The sequence below is a fragment of the Neoarius graeffei genome, chromosome 11 (assembly GCF_027579695.1).
Source record: "Neoarius graeffei isolate fNeoGra1 chromosome 11, fNeoGra1.pri, whole genome shotgun sequence".
NCBI classification, from domain to species: domain Eukaryota; kingdom Metazoa; phylum Chordata; class Actinopteri; order Siluriformes; family Ariidae; genus Neoarius; species Neoarius graeffei.
Window position 1 is genome coordinate 9052356 of NC_083579.1, and position 22749 is coordinate 9075104.

The 22749-nt window shown below is 42.1% G+C and overlaps 1 protein-coding gene across 2 annotated transcripts in view; it reads left to right on the forward strand.

Moving 5' to 3' along the window:
* fmn2a (formin 2a) overlaps positions 1–22749 on the forward strand; it is a 144891-nt gene that overhangs the window by 106329 nt on the left and 15813 nt on the right. For both annotated transcript variants that reach the window (XM_060933370.1, XM_060933369.1), the window contains exons 14-15: positions 5122–5214; positions 22448–22499. In XM_060933370.1, coding sequence (XP_060789353.1) covers positions 5122–5214; positions 22448–22499 — 145 coding nt within the window. The remainder of the gene's footprint in view (positions 1–5121; positions 5215–22447; positions 22500–22749) is intronic.

Below are 22749 nucleotides of genomic sequence, written 5' to 3' on the forward strand. Positions count from 1 at the left end.
AGCTCCCATTCACACGGACACGTTTGCTTTAAAGAACGAGTTCATTATATCGTTGATGCAAACATCCACCTAATCAAGTATCGTGTCTGAAATTTGCTTCTTTGGTTTTCATAAAAATTCTGTACAAAAGAAGAGGAAAAATTGGGTACATATAATAAAAACAACAATGATACAAAAAAAGGGAAGAGTAAACCAGTGCAGTGTGTGGTCAAGCAAAATGTGAGTACATGATTTTTTAATTTTTTTTTTTTTATATTTAGCAACAAATGAAAAGCTACAAAACAAGTAAAAATTGAAGCAACGTGCAACAAAAGTTACGTAATTTCAAATATCTTTTCATTAAGATTTTTGTTCCAAATAATTGCACACAGATGCATCAGTGCTGCTTTGCTAATGTTACTATTTTACAGAAAGAGTTTTTTCTTTTTCTGAACCATCTGCAAAACCTTTCTTTGTGCTCCAGAGTGGACATCATGTGCTTGTGCACTTAATCGCTACAATAATGGTCCTGTCTACACTCGCTGTCCATTTTAATAGGAACACTAGTACACCTGATCGTTTATACAGTTATCCAATCAGCCGGTCATGTTGCAGCAGCACAATGCAAAAGGGAAAAAAAAAAAATAATCAACCACACCATGGTTAAAGTCACAGAAATCACACTTTTCCTTCATTCTGATGTTTGACGTGAACATTGACCTGTATCCGCATGACTTTATGGATTGTGCTGCTGCCACATCATTTAATAATTGGCTGATTTAGAGAACTGCATAAATGAGCAGATACCGGTATACAGGTGTTCCTACTAAAGTGGACGGTGAGTGTACTTCGTGTTTAGGATTCTTAAAAATCTCTGAATAAAATGATTGGATCAGGAATGGAAAGAGAAGATAAATAAACTTGCTTTACATGTACGGTAATATACACAGAGCTTGGGGTACGTGAAAACAAGACTGTCAATGACTGCGTAGCTCACTCCGGCCCTGTCTAGTCCAGAAGGAACGATCTAAAGTGGGCCGCCTTGCGCAATAAATGTTGCAAGCTAGATACACTATATACAAGCTATATATAGAAGCGATATCCACCCTAGGAATACTGATCTCATCTCATCTCATTATCTCTAGCCACTTTATCCTTCTACAGGGTCGCAGGCAAGCTGGAGCCTATCCCAGCTGACTATGGGAGAAAGGAATACTGATCTATTTACCAGAAAGAATCCAAAACGGCGAGGAATTAACTGAGAAGAAGCGATTTTTGTTGAACTGCTCATTAAGGTTGAATTAGTCCATAACTTCATTAATAATTGTAATGAAGCAAATCTGGGTAGAAGTTCTATGCACCCTAGGTACCCCTACCTTCATACCAGAAAGAATCAAAATTGGTGAAGAATTCATGGAGAAGAAGCGATTTGTGTGGAAACTGCTCGTTAGGGATTGATCAATTACTCCATATTTTCATTATTAATTGCAATTATGCAAATTTGGATAGAAGCTATAGTATATGCACCCCAGGCAGACCTACCTTCCTGCCAAAAAGAATAAAAAATCAGTGAAGAATTGAGAAAGAAGAAGAAGAAGCGATTTTCGTGAAATGTGGATGACGCAGGACGGACGCCGGACAACACATGATAGCAGAAGTTCATCGCCTGTCGGCCAGATGAGCTAATAATTCGTTCAGAATATTTGCATGTGAACGCAGCTAGTGACTCCCAAATGCATAACACTTAATTTGAGTACTTTTCCTTTACACTGGGTATTTAGGATGATGAATCAAAGTGGTTTCGGGAACTTTCACAGGCACAAGTTGTTGCTACTGTAGGTTATGTCAAACATGAGGTTTGCTATGACTCTTCCTAGTTATGACTACTAATGTTATAAATCATAGAAAAGGTTATTCTGGAGCATTCTGTGATGGCCTGATATAGGAAGAGATCAATTACAATTGCCATAAATGACTACTATTACTACTGCTGCTACTACTGTGATGATGCAGAAGAAGAAGAAAAAATAAATAAAAGATGAACCTTTTATTCATTCTGCATTTTCGTTTTGAGCTAAAAAAAAAAAAGTGACTCTTGTCCAAAGAGATTTACAGCTGAACAGTTGAACATTAAAGATCTTGCTCAAGAACCCAAAGGTGGTAACTTGGCGGTGGTGGGATTTTAAACTCACAACTATTGTAACCACTGATCCACCACTTCCATGCATTAAAACAAACAAACAAGCAAACAAACAAACAATCACTCAAAAAAATGACTAGAAATGCATTTAACAAGACCCACAGACTAAGAACCAAGCATGTTTTAATCTGAAATGTTTTAAAACCACATACTGAGCTTTCTTCTAAATCATAGATAGAAAGGCCATATTGGAGAGATTGGTTAGTCATATAAGCAACTGGAGAACAGCTAAATGCTTAAATGTTGCTTATTGTACACTTAGACGATCCATTTAGAGTTTATATCCTCTAGTGGTTCCTAAAGCTACGGTCACACTACAACTCACGATGTTTTGCATTGGGTTATTGATGAAAATTAGGTGTTTTGGTGACAATGCATGGTGATATACAGGTGAACTAAAAGTTGTGAACACTTGACTGTCACACTTTCGCGCACTCGAGTGCCCACGCTCGCTCACAGGACCCAGTCATTCTGGGAAACACCTGATACTGATTTGAGTGCAATCAGCACACGCATATAAGGGCGCTGTTTTCACAGAGGCTTTGTGAAGTATTATCATTATCACCATCACATTTGTTCCTAGCCATGTTTATGACTCTGCTTTCAGTTTTGTTTTGTTTGTCTGTCTGACCTTGCCTCACGTTTTGTTTTTGTAAATATCACGCTTGGATCCGTCTACCGCCACATACCTGACCGAATACTTGCAAAGTCTCTGTGAAAACAGTGCCTTTATATGCGCATGCTGATTGTGTTCAAACAGCATCAGGTGTTTCCCATAATGACTGGGTCCCAAGCACATGCACAATGTGCTCCGAAGGATCCCTGAATGTAAATGCACTTTTCAAGTCTCAGCGAAGGTTAGGCTATGCTGAGCAGCTGTGTTGATGAGGCTCCTGTGAACACCAGGGATATCGTTTCGAGACAAATACATCTCGGGAGGCTCGACGAAGGTTCCCTGAGCTTCGTGAGGTATTCCCAAACCCATCTGCAAGTATTCGCTGCTTAGTTTGATAATGAAAACATCACCACCAAATTTCAATAGCACTGAAATTTTTCATGAACTTTTTGGCTACTCATGAGGTGGAGACGCACCAAAAAACAACTCGCGAAGCTCGGAGAACATTCACCGTACATTATGTGATTGGTGGTGGTGCTGCTGCCAATTTTTCATCACCAAGTATTCCCAAACCCATCACAAGTTGTAGTGAGACCAGGGCCTAACAGTACTCGGTAGTACTCCAGGAAACTCATTCTTTAACTATTTTGTCGACTGAACACTTCGTGTAGAATTTACTTAGTAAGAGCAAAGCATAGTGTCAACATTCTAGGATGGGATTTTTATAAAAAATATTTTTTTTTTTTACAAGTACAGTTAAGAAATCATAAGCACCGCAATCTGTTATCAGATGTACGAGTTTGGAATACCAATCTTCTGATGAGTTATGAATACCAAGTCTTCAGCCCGTTTGACCTTCTCCTTGGTCTCACATGAATCACACAACCTGTCAGGAAAGCCCAGCTGGCAAAGTGACTAAACTTTCAACCCTATAAGCTCTTTCGTATTTTCCTGCTAAACCAATCAAGCTGCAGGTTGCTTTGCGTAAGCAAACGTATGTGCTTTATTTCTCAATCTACCCACAATTCATGCCGCTGAAAGCTCCTGCGTTCCCCTTGAGACTTTATGGCTATGCTCATATTGCGGTCCATACAGTGAGTGAATTATCGCCTTGGGGGGTTAGTAGTGTAAGCAAGGCTAAATGCTAAAGCAGATGTTTCTATCTTTTACAGTACAGTCAGTAAGTGGTTTGGGTAATTCTTCTGTCTTGTTTCAAGCTTTGCTTTTCAGCAACACAGCAAACGATGATATCTTAGGAGCATCATAAATGTGAGCGCATTGGTCTAATATTTCTTATTTGGAGGTTATAATCAAATTAATAAACAGTGATCCAACATTTCTGTAATTTTGTCATGTTGGATTAGCAAGGAATTTTGCCTGCTTCTTAAAATAAATATTTCTAGAAACAAGAAATTCCTGTTAACAGAATAGGATAATTTTAAGTCTAAAAGGACAAATTTATGAAAGTGTACAGTACACGACAACATACTTTTTTTTTTTTTTAAAGGAATTCAACAAATGACCTCAGAATTTGAATGAAAGAGAATTTCTACAAACAGATTTCTGGGGGGGGAGTGTCCTCAAATAAATATCTCATCTCATTATCTCTAGCCACTTTATCCTGTTCTCCACCCAGGGTCATGGGCAAGCTTGACTCAACTTTGAAATGTTGTCACCTCTTGATAAAGATAATCCCTAATATATTTTAAATAATGTTTACATTAACGCCGTCTTATCCAGAGCGATGTACAACATATGTAGAGCAGCCTGGGGGTTAGGTGCCTTGCTCAAGGGCACTTCAGCCAATCCTGCTGGTCCAGGGACTCAAACTGGCAACCTTTGGGTTACTGCTTCGCTAACCAATAGGCCATGGTTTCCCCTAATAGCTGATAGAGCTTTATAGAGTATGTACAGTATAGAAAAGATTATTAACATAAACAAATGTGAAATAAAAATATTTGAAACATTATTCATGATGTTTTAATATTCATTAAGGAAACCGATTACGCTTTTTTTTTTGCATTGGTCAACTTTAAGAAACAAATAACCTGGATTATATATCAGCTGAAATGGAAGAGTGAAATAGATAGCTGCTAAAGAGATTAGCATGTGATATACCACATCCAGATTGTCCATAAGCAGTGATGGAAGTGACTCATGGCTCAGATATAAGTTACTGCTCTATACATCACTCAGCAAGATGGCTAGAGTAAAGGGGAAAAGATTTCTTGGCATTGGCTAGGATGATGATCATCTAGCACAGCAGAGCCAATGATAGCAAATGAAAAGAACCCCTGACGTTTGTGTTATGTCTCTGTTCCTGCAGCTTGTTTATCCGAGATGGAGAAAGTGTGTGTTATGTCTTCAGATGAACATCGACAGCCCTTTAAGGACAAAATGGAGGAGTTCCTTTCTCAGGGTAGGAAACTGTCAGAAAACACATGCACCTACACGCAGATACAAATGTGTCAGAAAACAGAATCCAGGGACACATGTCTGCCCGGCGGCATTTTGAGTTATTGACAGATTCAGAAAGTACAGTTTCTAAGCTTTCCAATGATGCCTTCCATGTGGAGATCTGACAATATTTGAAGAATGTGTGGCCTTTTGAAAGTGTATACTTCTTAAAACAGAAAAGGGAGAAAATCGCCCTCAAAGTTTTCCATCTCAGCTACTCTGGGTGCAGGGCGGGCACATAATGGTGCTCATTTGCATGATATTAAGGAAAGCTCTACCCCCTACTAGCTAGCACAATGCTACTTTCATGTAAACAAAGATCACCACGTCAATTTTCCTTCCATGCAAAGTATGCCCAACACAATTATGAAGTACAAAAATAAGTCCTAAAGTATACTTTAACGTTTTGTGGTTGAAAAATTACTCACACCGTAAGAAAGAAAGATAGCATGATGATGACACAACTAACACAACACTAGTTTCATGTAAAGCCTCGGTCACAACCGGCCGTACAATACGCGCTCCTACGGCCGGTCTACACGCAAAAAACGCAAGAAACGCACGAGAGCGCGCATGAAACGCACGAGCGCGTGCATGTGATGTGCTGATTTTCGAGCCGCAGACCGGTCGCAGACTGGCCGCAGAGGTTCTTTGTCATGTCAAACAAACCCTACGGGCGCTTACGTTTTTTTCAGGTTGCAAGACAAACTTACGGCCAACGTGCGTCTTTCTCCGTGAACAAAAAAAAAAACGCAGTGATTTGGGAAACGCCAAAAATCGCACGGCCAAAAAATCGTACGTCCGGTTGTGACCTAGGCTTAACCAAACCACAACACTCTCCGTTACATGCAAAAATAACCACACAGCCTTAGATTAATAAACTCACCCCATCAGAAAGAGAAACGGCGCCTTGCACACACCAATGCCTCCGATGGAATGTAGTCCTAGAACGGTCCGTGTATAATCCGATCATTCAAGTATTCCATTCAATCTGGAAAACGAGGTTGCGGTTTTTTTTGCTAGAAATGGTGATCTCCGATGTAAATACCGTGTGTCTGTTTGCTTCGCGGTGTTTCAGCTCCTCTGTGCTCTGTTTAGCTTCCTCATTCCATAGTGAAATCACACGTCTGTATGCAGGTTAAGTAGCCATGCGCTCAACTCGCATCATACAGCTGATTCGCGAAAAAAAAATACTTAAATCATCATGTGAATGGCCCATATGGTAATTTACCCACACCCCCCAGCAGGCTACAGTCCTGACAAAAACGAGACAATTTGCAACAAAAAATGTATGTTTTTCCAACAAAACAATCTATTATCTGAAATACTGATTGCATTCTTCAAGATCTCAACTTGCACATGATGGAAAAAAACAAAAATCACAAATTTCGAAAAAAAATGCTTCTTTTGCGATTATCTTGGATTCGTTTCAGCCGACATGTGTCCCTGGATTCGGTGAGGGGTCACAAATAAAAATATATGCACGTTTGTACAAAAAAATACCAGTGGAACCAGGGTTGGGCTTTAAAAATAGTCCTAGCATCGCCATAAACTACTCACATCGCAATGTCTCAATATAGCTTAATGCTGCCTCAGTTGCACTGTTAGTAACAAAGTTCTGCCAAAGGACTTGTGCTGGTTCCACAGAATATGCTTGATTTACACCGATCAGCCATAACATTATGACCACTGACAGGTGAAGTGAATCTCATCTCATCTCATCTCATTATCTCTAGCCGCTTTATCCTTCTACAGGGTCGCAGGCAAGCTGGAGCCTATCCCAGCTGACTACGGGCGAAAGGCGGGGTACACCCTGGACAAGTCGCCAGGTCATCACAGGGCTGACACATAGACACAGACAACCATTCACACTCACATTCACACCTACGGTCAATTTAGAGTCACCAGTTAACCTAACCTGCATGTCTTTGGACTGTGGGGGAAACCGGAGCACCCGGAGGAAACCCACGCGGACACGGGGAGAACATGCAAACTCCACACAGAAAGGCCCTCGCCGGCCCCGGGGCTCGAACCCAGGACCTTCTTGCTGTGAGGCGACAGCGCTAACCACTACACCACCGTGCCGCCCGTGAAGTGAATCAAATATCAAAGTCCCTCCCATGCAAGAACCTGGTCTTCCTAGGCAGTCTTCCATCCCAGTACTAACCAGGCCCTTCAGGCACATTGGGCGGTGCTGATTTCTGCTTCTATAGCCCTCGGCCTCTCACCTATTACATAGCTAGGGTTACAGTAGGGGGCTGGTCCTCTGGTAACCACGAGAGTTTGACTAACCACTTGCATCTATATTGTAGCGTGCCTTGCGAGACAGCAGGAGGTACCATTTTTATGATGGTCATGGTATAACCTGACCACGAGTAGAGCTCGTGATCTCCCAGTCGAGAAATGGACACACGAACCACTAAGCCAGCTTGCTGTGGTGGAGTAAATACTCTTGATTATCTCATTACAATGGCACCTGTCAAGGGTTGGGATATATTAGGCAGCAAGGGAACAGTCAGTTCTTGAAGTTTGTGTTGGAAGCAGGAAAAATGGGTGAATATAAGGATCTGAGCAACTTTGACAAATTGTGATGGCTAGATGACTGGGTCTGAACATCTCCAAAATGGCACATCTTGTGGGGTGTTCCTGGTATGCAGTGGTTAGTACCTACCAAAAGTGGTCCAAGGAAGGACAACCGGTGAACCGATGACAGGGTTATGGGTGTTGAAGACTTCTTGATTCACATGGGGCACGAAGGCTAGCCCATATGGTCCAATCCCACAGAAGAGCTACTAACTGCTGAGAAAGTTAATGCTGGCTAAGAAAGATGCCAATCAATATTATTCACGTCACCTGTCAGTGGTCACAATGTTATGGCTGATTTGGTGTACATAACTGGGATCATGTCTTCTACATCTCAGTGATGTCTCATCAGTCTTATTCACCAATTTGGACAATGTTGACACATTGATCATTAGTATCATGAGGAAAAACACTTCAGCACACCCGCAGCACATAGTCACAGGTTTGCTGGTTGGTCAAACAGCAGGGGATATGAAATACTCAGAGGGGATGATGCCAAGATAGATCCTGACACTTCATGGAAGAGGAAAGGTGGGTACCAATACTAATAGCAAGTTATCAGGTGCCAGAATTCCTGAGTGTATCTGTCATCGCAATGTGGATATAAAATACAATTTAAATTACTTAATGTATTTGTGTTTTTCTAGAAAAACCTAACTCGACTTCAACCACAGCAACGTCTTCACACGTACACCGATCAGCCACAACATTAAAAGCACTGACAGGTGATGAGAAGCATGAGAAGAGAACAGTCAGTTCTTGAAATTGATGCATTGGAAGCAGGAAAAATGGGCAAGCGTAAGGATCTGAGCGACTTTGACAAATTGTGATGGCGAGATGACTGGGTCTGAGCATCTCCAAAATGGTGCATCTTGTGGGGTGTTCCTGGTATGCAGTGGTTAGTACCTACCAAAAGTGGCCCAAGGATCCAAAGGACAACCGGTTACCCGGTGACAGGGTCATGGATGTTGAAGGCATATTGATTCGCATGGGGCATGAAGGCTAGCCCATATGGTCCAATCCCACGGAAGAGCTACTAACTGCTGAGAAAGTTAATGCTGGCTAAGAAAGATGCCAATCAATATTATTCACGTCACCTGTCAGTGGTCACAATGTTATGGCTGATTGGTGTACATAACTGGGATCATGTCTTCTACATCTCAGTGATGTCTCATCAGCCTTATTCACTAATTTGGACAATGTTGACACATTGATCATTAGGATCACTGTTAGCTTCAGACAACTAGCAGATTGTGGTTAATCATGTGGTACAGCATGGGCAATGCTGAAAACAGTCGGTTATGTGGATTCATCACCGGAGGAAAGCTGTGTGGCGAGAACTTGATTTGGACCTGATATGCATTTAAGAGATCCGGTGCAATTTCCAGAAATGTTTTTGAAGCCTCCTTATCATATCTTAATGTTAGTGCAGGCAGGCCATGGTTTAAGAAGTTTATATGTTGTATAAGGTTAAATCCTGGTCCACAGGGGCTAATGTGATGATAATGTGTTAACTGATTAGTTTATTATTGAAAAAACAAAACAAAAAGATTGTTTAAAAGCTTGGTGAAGAGGTGAGTGACAGATAGCTGTTGGACAGCCAGGAGATATTGATTCTACCATCTAGTTGCCAGGACAGGGAAGAGTCCTTATGTAGGTCTTTCTTATACCTTAAAGGTGACACAGAATACCTCTTTTCCACAACCTGACACAGTTTCCTGAGGCCTTAATGAAATATTTTTGACATGCTTTGGTCAAAATACCATAAGGATAAAGCACCTACCCTGTCTAAGCAGCCCTCAGGGGCGGATTTAGACATTTGGGGGCCCTAGGCAAAATACAAACATGGGGCCCTCCACCTTATACCCTCCAGGCATTCTGAAGCGATTTTGGTGTTGTTGTTTTTTTTAAATATAAATGTACGGTTACTTAACAAAAGTAACAAAATAAGGTAGTACTTGTTTTTGAGGTGTTCACCATGGAGGGGCAGACTGAGGGGGCCCCTACAGGGGGCTGATTTGGTACAGATTCTAGGCAACTGCCTAGGTTCACCTTATGGTAAAACCGCCTCTGGCAGCCCTGTTCAAAACTGCTGATTTGAGTCCTTGTTCCTTGAAATGATAATGAGCCACTGCTCAACCCACCCTCCTCTTCCAATCAGATAGCACTTTCCTCATGAATATTCAGGTACAAAGGCATTTTCCAAGCCTTATGAGTGGAGATACTCAGATGAGAGGGTGATGTAATTCTAAGGAGCTTCCCTTGTGACATAGAAAGAGGAGCCAAATCTGAACATGTTGTTAAAGCTCATGCTTTCTGAAATAGGCAAAACAAAAGAAACTGACTCTGGTCTTACTTCAGAGTTTGTGGGTTTGTAGGCTCCGGGTACCCAAATGTATGTGCACAAGCACCGAAAAAGTGCCACATTTTTTAGACCATATATGTCCTCTTTGAGTCAGATCAAGCCATACTTGTGGCTGGAAGAGAGTGTGATGCAGTACTGGGTTTGATGAGTGATAACAGGTGGGTCATTGTTGGCCTGTTGTTGGCTTTGTAAGCAAGCATCAGTGTTTTAAATCATATGTGGATAGCTACAGGAAGCCAATGAATGGAGCAATGCAATGGGGTGTTGTGGGGACATTGAAAAGTATCCATACAGCTGCATGCTTGGATCAGTTGCAAGGGTCAGGTGGCATGCAAGAAAAGACCAGCTAAGAGCCAGTTACACTAGTGTTTTCCTTGAGATGGGAAGTGACTGAACAAGCACTTGAGTGAAAAGGAAAGGTCAAATCCTTCTGATGTTATAAATGGAGAAAGAAAACTGCATGATCAAGTCAGGGTTGTCGTCTTCTCATATCTCAGCCATAGTTGACTGTTTATTGCAGGTTTGTTAGCTAGCTCGGGAGAGCTACCCAGGGTGGAGGTTGAGGATGTAGAGCAGATCCCATCCAACCATTCACCTATCCACATGTCTTTGGACAGTGGGGGAAACCAAAGCACCCGGAGAAAACCCACACAGACATGGGGAGAACATGCAAACTCCACACAGAAAGGCCCCTGTCAGCCATAAGGTTCAAACCCGGAACCTTCTCACTGTGAGGTGACAGTGCTAACCACTGCACCGCCCATACCAAATCAGGATGCCAACATGAGTGAAGAATGAGAGATGGTTGTGCTGAACCACAGCAAAATTTCATATAATGGTGTGATTTAGGACTTGTCCAGGGAGATCACAATATCTCGTTGTGGGGTTGTACCTCCAGGGAGATCAATCTTGCTGGAATCAACTTCAGGGTATGCGCTGCCATTCGTTGTGAGAGTGTCAGAGGAAGGAAAGGACAGAATGAGAATGAGCTGTGTCATTAGCATAGCAGTGACATTTAGGACACTCGCACAACTCCATATAAAAAAAAGGAAAATCTTACCGAAGATCACAAAATGACTACTAAACAGTGAAAGAGCACCTCCTAAGCATGGTGTATGCTAAATTTTCTAGTAATGCCGCTCAGCCATTGGAATGTGTTGGCTACTATTTCATTTCTGTTGCAAGTATGCATTTCTCATGCGCTTTGTGGGCAGTGGTGGCTCAACAGTTAAGGCTCTGGGTTGTTGACCTGAAGGTCATGGGCTCAAGCCCCAGCACTGACAAGTTGCCACTGTTGGGCCCTTGAGCTATGCTGTTAACCCTCTCTGCTCCACAAGCATTGTGTCACAACCCCGATTCCAAAAAAGTTGGGACAAAGTACAAATTGTAAATAAAAACGGAATGCAATGATGTGGAAGTTTCAAAATTCCATATTTTATTCAGAATAGAACATAGATGACATATCAAATGGTTAAACTGAGAAAATTTATCATTTAAAGAGAAAAATTAGGTGATTTTAAATTTCATGACAACAACACCTCAAAGTTGGGACAAGGCCATGTTTACCACTGTGAGACATCCCCTTTTCTCTTTACAACAGTCTGTAAACGTCTGGGGACTGAGGAGACAAGTTGCTCAAGTTTAGGGACAAGAATGTTAACCCATTCTTGTCTAATGTAGGATTCTAGTTGCTCAACTGTCTTAGGTCTTTTTTGTCATATCTTCCGTTTTACGATGCGCCAAATGTTTTCTATGGGTGAAAGATCTGGACTGCAGGCTGGCCAGTTCAGTACCCGGACCCTTCTTCTATGCAGCCATGATGTTGTAATTGATGCAGTATGTGGTTTGGCATTGTCATGTTGGAAAATGCAAGGTCTTCCCTGAAAGAGACGTCGTCCGGATGGGAGCATATGTTGCTCTAGAACCTGGATATACCTTTCAGCATTGATGGTGTCTTTCCAGATGTGTAAGCTGCCCATGCCACATGCACTAATGCAACCCCATACCATCAGAGATGCAGGCTTCTGAACTGAGCGCTGATAACAACTTGGGTTGTTCCTTCTCCTCTTTAGTCCGAATGACACGGCGTCCCTGATTTCCATAAAGAACTTCAAATTTTGATTCGTCTGACCACAGAACAGTTTTCCACTTTGCCACAGTCCATTTTAAATGAGCCTTGGCCCAGAGAAGACGTCTGCGCTTCTGGATCATGTTTAGATACGGCTTCTTCTTTGAACTATAGAGTTTTAGCTGGCAACGGCGGATGGCATGGTGAATTGTGTTCACAGATAATGTTCTCTGGAAATATTCCTGAGCCCATTTTGTGATTTCCAATACAGAAGCATGCCTGTACGTGATGCAGTGCCGTCTAAGGGCCCGAAGATCACGGGCACCCAGTATGGTTTTCCGGCCTTGACCCTTACGCACAGAGATTCTTCCAGATTCTCTGAATCTTTTGATGATATTATGCACTGTAGATGATGATATGTTCAAACTCTTTGCAATTTTACACTGTCGAACTCCTTTCTGATATTGCTCCACTATTTGTTGGCGCAGAATTAGGGGGATTGATGATCCTCTTCCCATCTTTGCTTCTGAGAGCCGCTGCCACTCCAAGATGCTCTTTTAATACCCAGTCATGTTAATGACCTATTGCCAATTGACGTAATGAGTTGCAGTTTGGTCCTCCAGCTGTTCCTTTTTTGTACCTTTAACTTTTCCAGCCTCTTATTGCCCCTGTCCCAACTTTTTTGAGATGTGTTGCTGTCATGAAATTTCAAATGAGCCAATATTTGGCATGAAATTTCAAAATGTCTCACTTTCGACATTTGATATGTTGTCTATGTTCTATTGTGAATACAATATCAGTTTTTGAGATTTGTAAATTATTACATTCCGTTTTTATTTACAATTTGTACTTTGTCCCAACTTTTTTGGAATCGGGGTTGTACGTTGTTAGTGATCTCATTAGCTGTCATATCTTATATACCCATCAACGGTTTCATTTCAGTGCACAATTACGATCAGCTCTGGTGAGATACACCAACACCATTAACGTGCATATTCTGGACCAATTTCATTTTTTTTTTTTTTTTAATATGAAAGTATGTCCCTTTACACACTCATCCAGAAGGGTGATTTTGCACAAGGCCATCTGTCTACAGCAGAAAAAAATTAAATAACAAAACGCGTCTGGAAAAATCCCAAAGGAGTCTGGAGCCAGATTCGTGACATTACCTGCGGAAGCGCCAGCAGGTTGCGCGAGCTTTGCACAGTTTCAGTGCACAGCCTGTGTAGACCAAGCGCTCCCATTTCTCTCTCATTGTCCGGTCTTTTGGGAAACGATGAGTACTAATCCCATCAAGATTGGTGTTGCTACACCCTCCTACAATACATCTGTTAACCATTTTAATAATTATGTGATGGGGGCGTCGTGGCTCAGGTGGTTAAGGCGCCATACCATGAATGTGGGCGACCCGGGTTCGATTCCGGCCCGAGGTCATTTCCCGATCCCTTCCCGTCTCTCTCCCGCTCATTTCCTGTCTCTACACTGTCCTATCCAATAAAGGTGCAAAAAGCCCAAAAAAATATCTTTAAAAAAAAAAAAATAATAATAATAATTACGTGATAACATTGAAGAAATTTGCAGAAAACCACCAGGTCATTTCCTCATAAACAAACCAGCGCTGACATAGGATTCAGAAGGAGGCGTCCCGCACGCGATGTCACAAAATCACTGTTTCCCGGGAAATCCAAATGGCAAGTTTTTTCAGAGGCGGACCAATTCACCTCAAATGGCTTGATTTCAACTGAATTTTTCTGGCATTGCGCAAGGTAAAAAAAATTGCACAAAATGCAAAATCTCATCTCATTATCTGTAGCCGCTTTATCCTGTTCTACAGGGTCGCAGGCAAGCTGGAGCCTATCCCAGCTGACTACGGGCGAAAGGCGGGGTACACCCTGGACAAGTCGCCAGGTCATCACAGGGCTGACACATAGACACAGACAACCATTCACACTCACATTCACACCTACGGTCAATTTAGAGTCACCAGTTAACCTAACCTGCATGTCTTTGGACTGTGGCGGAAACCGGAGCGCCCGGAGGAAACCCACGCGGACACGGGGAGAACATGCAAACTCCGCACAGAAAGGCCCTCGCCGGCCACGGGGCTCGAACCCGGACCTTCTTGCTGTGAGGAGACAGCGCTAATCACTACACCACCGTGCCGCCCCTACAAAATGTGACAGATATTTGACCAAAGTTTAATATAAAATAGGAGAATTACATTGATCTTGCTCCTGAATTTACCCGTGATATGCACTTTAAACTGTCTGCATGCGATTTTAATAATAAATTTGTATGTTTTTCTTCCTGAGTTATTTGTCATCTCTCAGCTCTTCCAAGCCAGCACTGCCTGTAGTCCTGTCCTGTCCTCCTCTGCCCTCTCTTCTTCATCATCTCCATTTTCATCACTCCTGCTATCCTTCCATTGCTTTGATCTCTTCTGTCATCCAGTCTTTCAGCATGTTGAGAGGAAGGCCAGTCTGCCCTTGTATTACCCCTTCATTTCCTTTCCTGAAAGATTGGCCCACTGTTTTTGTTTCTCCTTGTCTTGTCTTGCTACTTGTGCCAATCAAATAGGCCACAGGTTCACGGTTGCTGTTTACACAACAGTTGAGAATCAGTGTTCTCATTCATTTAAACAGGTGTGATATAGCAGAATCCAAAAATATACAGCATCGTCACTCGATCTGCTGGAATCCATAAGACTAGGTGATGCCCTACACTTGCCCTAATGTACTTGCAGAACCATCTAAAAATCATTAAAACTCATTAAGCTAATGGATACGTATTCAGTATAAACTGGAGCAAATCCTTAATCCTACCAATCTTACCAACAGCCAGAAAAAACACTGCCATTATAACATTCACAAAAGATGTCCAGAGTTTAGACAATTATTGCACATTGATTATCATGTGATGGCTGTCTGTCTGCATAGTAGAGGGTCAGTGATCCAGAAAGCCATCAACTAGCTTCCATGAATTCTTTTGGGTGATTATAGCAAACCAGAGGGACCCAAACCCCTGGTGGTAAGGTACATATACAGAACTATGGGCAATTTAGAGTAGCCAGTCGACCAAATCCACATGTCTTTGGACTGTGGGAGGAAACCCACACAGGCATGAGGAGAACATGCACACACCAAACAGAAAGGCCCCAGTTGGCTGCTGGACTCAAACCCAGAACCTTCTTGCTGTGAGGCGACAGTGGTAACCACTATGCCACCATCCTGTGCTGTAAGGAGTGTAAAATCTTTAGTTTTAGTTGATTATTCACCTATAACCTGTTATCACTTCCATTATACCCAATATAAACAGTCGTTCCTTCACTTTCTCTTGAAGTTAGTCAGAGAAAACAGAATCCATATTAACGTTACTGAGAAACCACAAAACACAACATCCTCGGACTTCAAGACTTTGATGGAAACCGTAAAGTTACTGCTTCATCTCTGAGTTTTACAAAGCGCTGGCACTGGAGACTCCTTCCATAATTGTTAAATAAACATCATCATAGGAACCTCTAAATCTCTGAAACTCTTCATCTGTTTATTGCTAGACTTCGATGATGTGGAGCAGACACCATACAGGTCCCTGTGATACGAGTTGTTCCTAGATTGTTACTATAGAAACAGTATTGTGTTAGAATGAATGTGTAATGTCAGGCATAATGTCAACTGAGCCGGCCATTATTGTGAAACAAACCCCGATCGTGTGATGCAGGACCCCAGCGGGAAGAGGAGGGGTCCTGAATCACTCTGAAAGCATTTATTTTGCAATACTGACCAGGTCACTGTAGATTTTCTTGCATAATGCTTCTTACTTCTTACTAAAAATATGAATCATTTGACACGAAATATTGATTTACAAATGATTTTATTGCTTCGGCAAATGACGTGATCCATAGTAACGGTCTGTTGTGCAGAAATAACAGATGATAGAATGCTCTAAGTGACCAATCAGAATCGAGGATTTAACAAAGCCGTGTAATAATAGTTTATAAACCTGTGAGCTGGAGCTACTGGTGTATTAATACACGGTTACAGGGAACGACCACTTTATCAACCCAAATGGATTGTTTTCATATAACCACATGGTCTCGAGTGTGTTATTCCACTAACTGTATCCCACAGCAGTTTACACAGCAACCATTACAGTGTTTCCTTTATTAAGGAAACGTTTTAACAGTTTATAGCAGGGGTATTCAATTAAAACTCACTGAGGTCCAGTTATTAAATTTTGTCCAAGTAGAAGGTCCGAACCGAAGTCCAGCTTGTGTCTTATAGCCTTCCCCTACTGTATGTCCACATTTTCATATGGTTTCAACAATATTTATTGTTCATTTCCAATGCAGGAAATGAACTGAGTGCACAACTATCTCTTTTACCATAAATAAAAGTCGTCCCAGGAAAATAAATTCAAGGCCTTTATTTCAGATTAAAGAAAACAGAAACCTCAGAATAAAATAAATAAAAAAGTGCAAACAGAGTGGAATAACTCCTTTTTTCTCTTAAAGAGGTCCCAACCTGAAGAATTGAAGGCCTATGGTTCAAGTAAAAAAGTCAACTCAGAAAACATTAACTAAAAAGTGCAAACAGAGCATCGACTTCACATTTTCTCTTCTTTGTTCTTAAAATAAGGAGGTCCCAGCCTAAAAAAATGAGGGCCTACTTTTCAAGAAAAAAAAGTCTTCAGAAAACAAGTGGCTTTTTTTTGGGGGGGGGGAATGCAAACAGAACGTTTTTCTTTGAACTTTTCTCTTTTAATTCTTCTTTTACTCTTCTTAATGAGAAAAACAGGCATGTGGCTGACCTGCCAGTAATTTAAGGCTACATCCACACGACAACGGCAACGAGATTTAAAAAAATATATATATATCACGTCCACATGGGCAACGGATCAGTAAACTATCAGGTACATATGGCAACGCAACGCTTGGTGAAAACGATGCAATACACATGCCACACCTCTAGGGGCGCTGTAAGACGGTCCCATCAGAGACACAGAACAGCAGAAGAAGTAAGGGCGCATGCGCATAAACTATTATGCGCGAGACTTCATATTAGCCACAAAGTCAGAAAAATCTGTTCGTAAAATTACCTTATAATGACCAAATACAATGAAAAGTATTTTTCCAGTCTCACCTGTGAAAGGTAATCCCATGTGATCTCGTTTGGACGGCAAACCTGTTGGTACAGTTAAACGCAGCTAATCTTTATTCTCCGCTTTGACCTTTCCAATATGGTGGCGAGGATGACGTATGATTCTACGCGGAAGGCGGCGTCTTTAATGGTCCGGAATAAATTGAATGCTACACGTTGATGGATTAATTTGTTCTTCTACGCCCTTTTTGAGGAATGTATTGTAGGACTTAAACCAACATCTGAAGAGGTGAGATCGCTCCTTTTTTCCCCTATTTTTGCTGGCGGGATTGACTCTGCTCTAAGGGCTTCTCTCTCTCTCTCTCTCTCTCTCACTTTGCACCATTACACAATAAATATTCACAGTGAAAATATTTTGTAAGCGTGTTTCATGAACCAAGTTATAGGATTTGTTGACAACTCGCATCGAGTTCATTACACTTCTACCAGGCGTGAAGCACATGTGGTTGTGACGTCATCGTAAACAAATCCGTTCTACTCATCCAGACGACTTCGCAACGGCAACGTTGCCAGATCTTTCCACTCTGGAACCCGTTCTCAAAAGATAGCATTTTGGGGCACCCAAAACGCCGGTGCCGTGTGGACGCCAGGCCTAAACGATAAACAATTGTATCAGATTCACCTGAAATCGTTGCCGTGTGGACAGGGCCTAAATCTTGGCTGGAGTGCCATTCTCATGCAGATATGTAGGTGTTCTTAGTTGAGCCTAGAACGGTACTTGGTTTTGACAATGTTCATAGTGGAAAAAGCTGACTCACAGCTGTAAGTCGATCCAAACATAGTCGAGGTGTGCAGTGCTACTTTGGTTAGACCAGGGAACACACTCCAATGTGTTTATGTTGCCCCAAAATCCACGCTACTTTTAAGGAACATTCGTTTGCACGTTGCTGGGCTGTAAATGTATGTGTGATGAGTCGGGTAGACCTGTCATACTGTGCTTGCAGTTGGGTTATTTTGCGTGCCCTCAGCTCGGACTTCAGGGGATAACTTTGCTCAAAAGAGCTGTGGTTTGTTTCGTAGTGGTGCTTCACGTTGCTGCTTTTAATTAATGCCACGTTTTCGGAGCATATGAGGCACAATGGTTTTGAACTCCTTGCCGGAAGAATGAACATATATTTCTCCGTCCATTCATCTTTAAAACAACGATTTTCCTTGTCTACTTTCCGCCGCCTTTTGGAGCAAGCCATGTTGTCTCGGTCGGTTGTCTCTGAATTTAACTCTCTTCCTCTCTGCTTGTTGCTCTGCTGTGGTGCGCTGGGTAAACTAACGATTTTATTGGCTCAACTGAGTTGCTATTGTCGTATTAACTGGAGTAGCAGTGCCCGCTGTCAATAGCCACGACCGTCCAAAATAATGCTTCATGAAAATTACTTAATCTCGTGAATTTACCATTGGTCACGGGTCCGGACAGAACCATCACTGGGTCCGGATCCGGACCGAGGTCCGCCATTTGGTGATGCCTGGTTTATAGTCACATTTAGTGTTGTGTAACAGATAAAAGAAAAGTTAGTTCCTGTTTTGGGTTATAGCAATGACAGAGTTAGTTCCTGACAACACCTCTCTCTCTCTCTCTCTCTCTCTCTCTCTCTCTCACACACCTCTCTCTCACACACACCTCTCTCACACACACACTCTCTCTCTCTCTCTCTCTCTCTCTCTCTCTCTCTCTCTCTCTCACTCACTCACTCACTCACACACACACACACGCACGCACGCATGCACACACACACATACATACATACACTCATCACACTCTCTCTCACTCACGCATGCACACACACACCTATCTCTCTCTCACACACCTTTCTCTCTCTCTCACACACACACACACATTCATTCTCTCTCTCTCTCTCTCTCATACACACACACACACACACACACACACACACACACACACACACACACACACCTCTCACTCTCCCTACAGTGGTAAAGCACTGTGACTGACACTGGAGACTCCTTCCCTTTCTATAAATATTAAATACATGTCACCTAACAATAAACTACAGTTATAGTGTATGTTTTTCTTTGTTAAACAATAACATGTTGATGAGGAGTCTTTGATTATGTGGATCATCTGCTATAAGAGTTAGAGTTATAAGGGTTAGGGTTACTAGAAGCAGCTTTAGGACCAAAAGGTCACCAGTTCGATTCCCTGGACCAGCAGGAATGTCTGAAATGCCCTTGCGCGAGGCATTTATCCCCCAACTGCTCCCTGAGGCTGCCTACTGCTGTGGGTATGTCAGAGTGCTGTTGTACATCGCTCTGGATAAGAGCTTCTGCTAAATGCCTGGAGTACAATACTATAGAAATAATAATGTATCCGAGCAAACACAATATAGCTGTATCATTCATGTTCAAGCCATGCTGTTATACAAAATAATACACACCATCTTCTGATCAACCAGATTTGAGAATGCAGCCTCGCTGTGGTATAAAAACGGTTGATGTGTTAACGCCGGCCACGCTGAACCATCATCAACAGTGCGTGTTTTGTTCGGAAGTGAAATCCTGTAAGATCTGAGAGACTGAATGTGTGCGGAGTTTTATTTGTTTGTCCCGGTCATTACACACCATTACACTTCTCTTTCCTTCTCTCGTTTTCCTCTCTCCATCTCTGTCCATCTGTCCATAACCATAGCCACATGTGCTCAGCGTGTCGTGCTAGCCAGGCGAGTCGTCGTCTCTCATCATTGTCTTCCTTTCATCCAGATTCTCTTTGCCCACTATCCCGCCGCTAGTTAAACGCCACGGACAGAACACACGGATTGGAAAGGAAAGTTTCTTCCATGTGTGGAGCAGTCGCAGAGTCCCACTGGCTCGAAACTAACCACAGAGAGAACGACATGGAGGGAGAGATGTATAGAGAGAGACTCAGTGGTGCTGTATTGTTTGGTCTGTGCTCATTCAACTCTCTTGTTGCTAATTCTCCTGTGTGCGAGCGCTTTGAAGGGGTTTCACACGACCGCAGCCGTGATCTGAGTGGAGACGCCAAAGTCATGATTCCATCATTTATGTGCAGTTTTACTCAATTATATTTCTCAGACTATATCCCACAATTCCTCACTCACACGGTTCTCTGGAACATGGGAACATAGCTCATGAAGGACTGAGATCCGAACAAACAAACAAACAAGAAACCGCACGTGTTACCATTTGAACAAAGTAGAAATGAAATAAAATGAAATTAAATAAAAGCCTTCCTAAACTGTTAAACTGTTGTGTGCATTTTAAATAACATATTCTTAATTAATGAATATCAAATGAAACATTAAATACATTTTGCTGTTTAGTATATGGCAATTCTTCAATTATTGGCACCCTTTCTGAAAAAGAGCGCATATTTAAACAGATTTTTTTTTAAAAAAGTTGCTTTTGAAGTTAGAATATTTTTAAAAATGTTGGATCATTTGAGTTTTCATAAACGTTTATTTATCTCATCTCATCTCCTCATCTCTAGCCGCTTTATCCTTCTACAGGGTCGCAGGCAAGCTGGAGCCTATCCCAGCTGACTACGGGCGAAAGGCGGGGTACACCCTGGACAAGTCGCCAGGTCATCACAGGGCTGATACAAAGACACAGACAACCATTCACACTCACATTCACACCTACGGTCAATTTAGAGTCACCAGTTACCCTAACCTGCATGTCTTTGGACTGTGGGGGAAACCGGAGCACCCGGAGGAAACCCACGCGGACACGGGGAGAACATGCAAACTCCACACAGAAAGGCCCTCGCCGGCCACGGGGCTCGAACCCGGACCTTCTTGCTGTGAGGCGACAGCGCTAACCACTATACCACTGTGCCACCCTTAATAATAATAATAATAATAATAATAATAATTATTATTATTATTATTGAAGAAGGATTTAAAATAATTTAGCTCATTAGCTCTTGCTGTTGTACAATGTTGCTGATCTACTAGTGTCCCTCATGTCCTGTCCCGTCCTCGACTGTTTGCACTTTGTGTGTTTTATGCGTTTTTGATATAAAAATGCATAATTCAGCAGAATCATAAGTGTACATTTTCCCCATAGAAATACGTAGGAATTATTTTCTTAATCCGACTTTCACATGATTCTTTTCTGGCACTGATTTCAAAATGAATAAATTGAATAATTTTAATCTGAACAGCGGGCGGCACGGTGGTGTAGTGGTTAGCACTGTCGCCTCACAGCAAGAAGGTCCGGGTTCGAGCCCCGGGGCCGGCGAGGGCCTTTCTGTGTGGAGTTTGCATGTTCTCCCCGTGTCCGCGTGGGTTTCCTCCGGGTGCTCCGGTTTCCCCCACAGTCCAAAGACATGCAGGTTAGGTTAACTGGTGACTCTAAATTGACCGTAGGTGTGAATGTGAGTGTGAATGGTTGTCTGTGTCTATGTGTCAGCCCTGTGATGACCTGGCGACTTGTCCAGGGTGTACCCCGCCTTTCGCCCGTAGTCAGCTGGGATAGGCTCCAGCTTGCCTGCGACCCTGTAGAACAGGATAAAGCGGCTACAGATAATGAGATGAGATTTATTTGTGTTGTTTACAGGATAACATATCTCAGTGTTTTATATTTAACAATTATTCACCGAGATGGATAATTGTTTTAGTGCAAATACGCTGGTGATTTTTTTTTTTTTTAGATTTATTTCACATTTCAAAAGCGGCATGTAAATGTAATAATGGCGCGGCACAGACTTGTCACTTATCTACGCCGACTCACGTAAAATACGTTTGTTTTGAAATCTATAAAATAAATCACAATCCCACCTTACCTTTGAATAGTTTTAGACCAAACTTCAGAGCATCTTTAGCGCTTTTAGGAGCAGCATTTTCTTTCATAATCTGTAATTCTTCCTCACTTATGGTGACGAAGAGATTGGCCCCCATTTTGCTGAATCACTTGAGGTGATTATCAAGAAATACTCAACGCATGCAAGGTTTTCTATAATCACCTCCGTATTTATACTAAAACGTATTTACAATTACAAATTCATCATGTAAAATATTATGATTACCAAGTTACCATCTCTCTCTCTCAGCCAGGACCGAGCTGGAGGCTCAGGACAAACAGCTCACTGAAACACAGCAAAGGTACCGTACACACCTGATTGTGTGTGTTTGTTGAAAGTTAACTAGATAATACTATCTACAATTCTTGGGTTTCACGTGATGTCACATCCGCCTCATTAGTTATTCAAGACTTTAGCTGGTGGTCTACCAAAGCTCAGTTGACAAAGCGTTTGTACGGAGAAGGTGCGTTCCTTGCGTGAAAAATGCCTTACGCTTGCATTGTTTTAGGTTGTTCGACTCGATCAAACCGTAAAAATGATAAAAGTTTCTT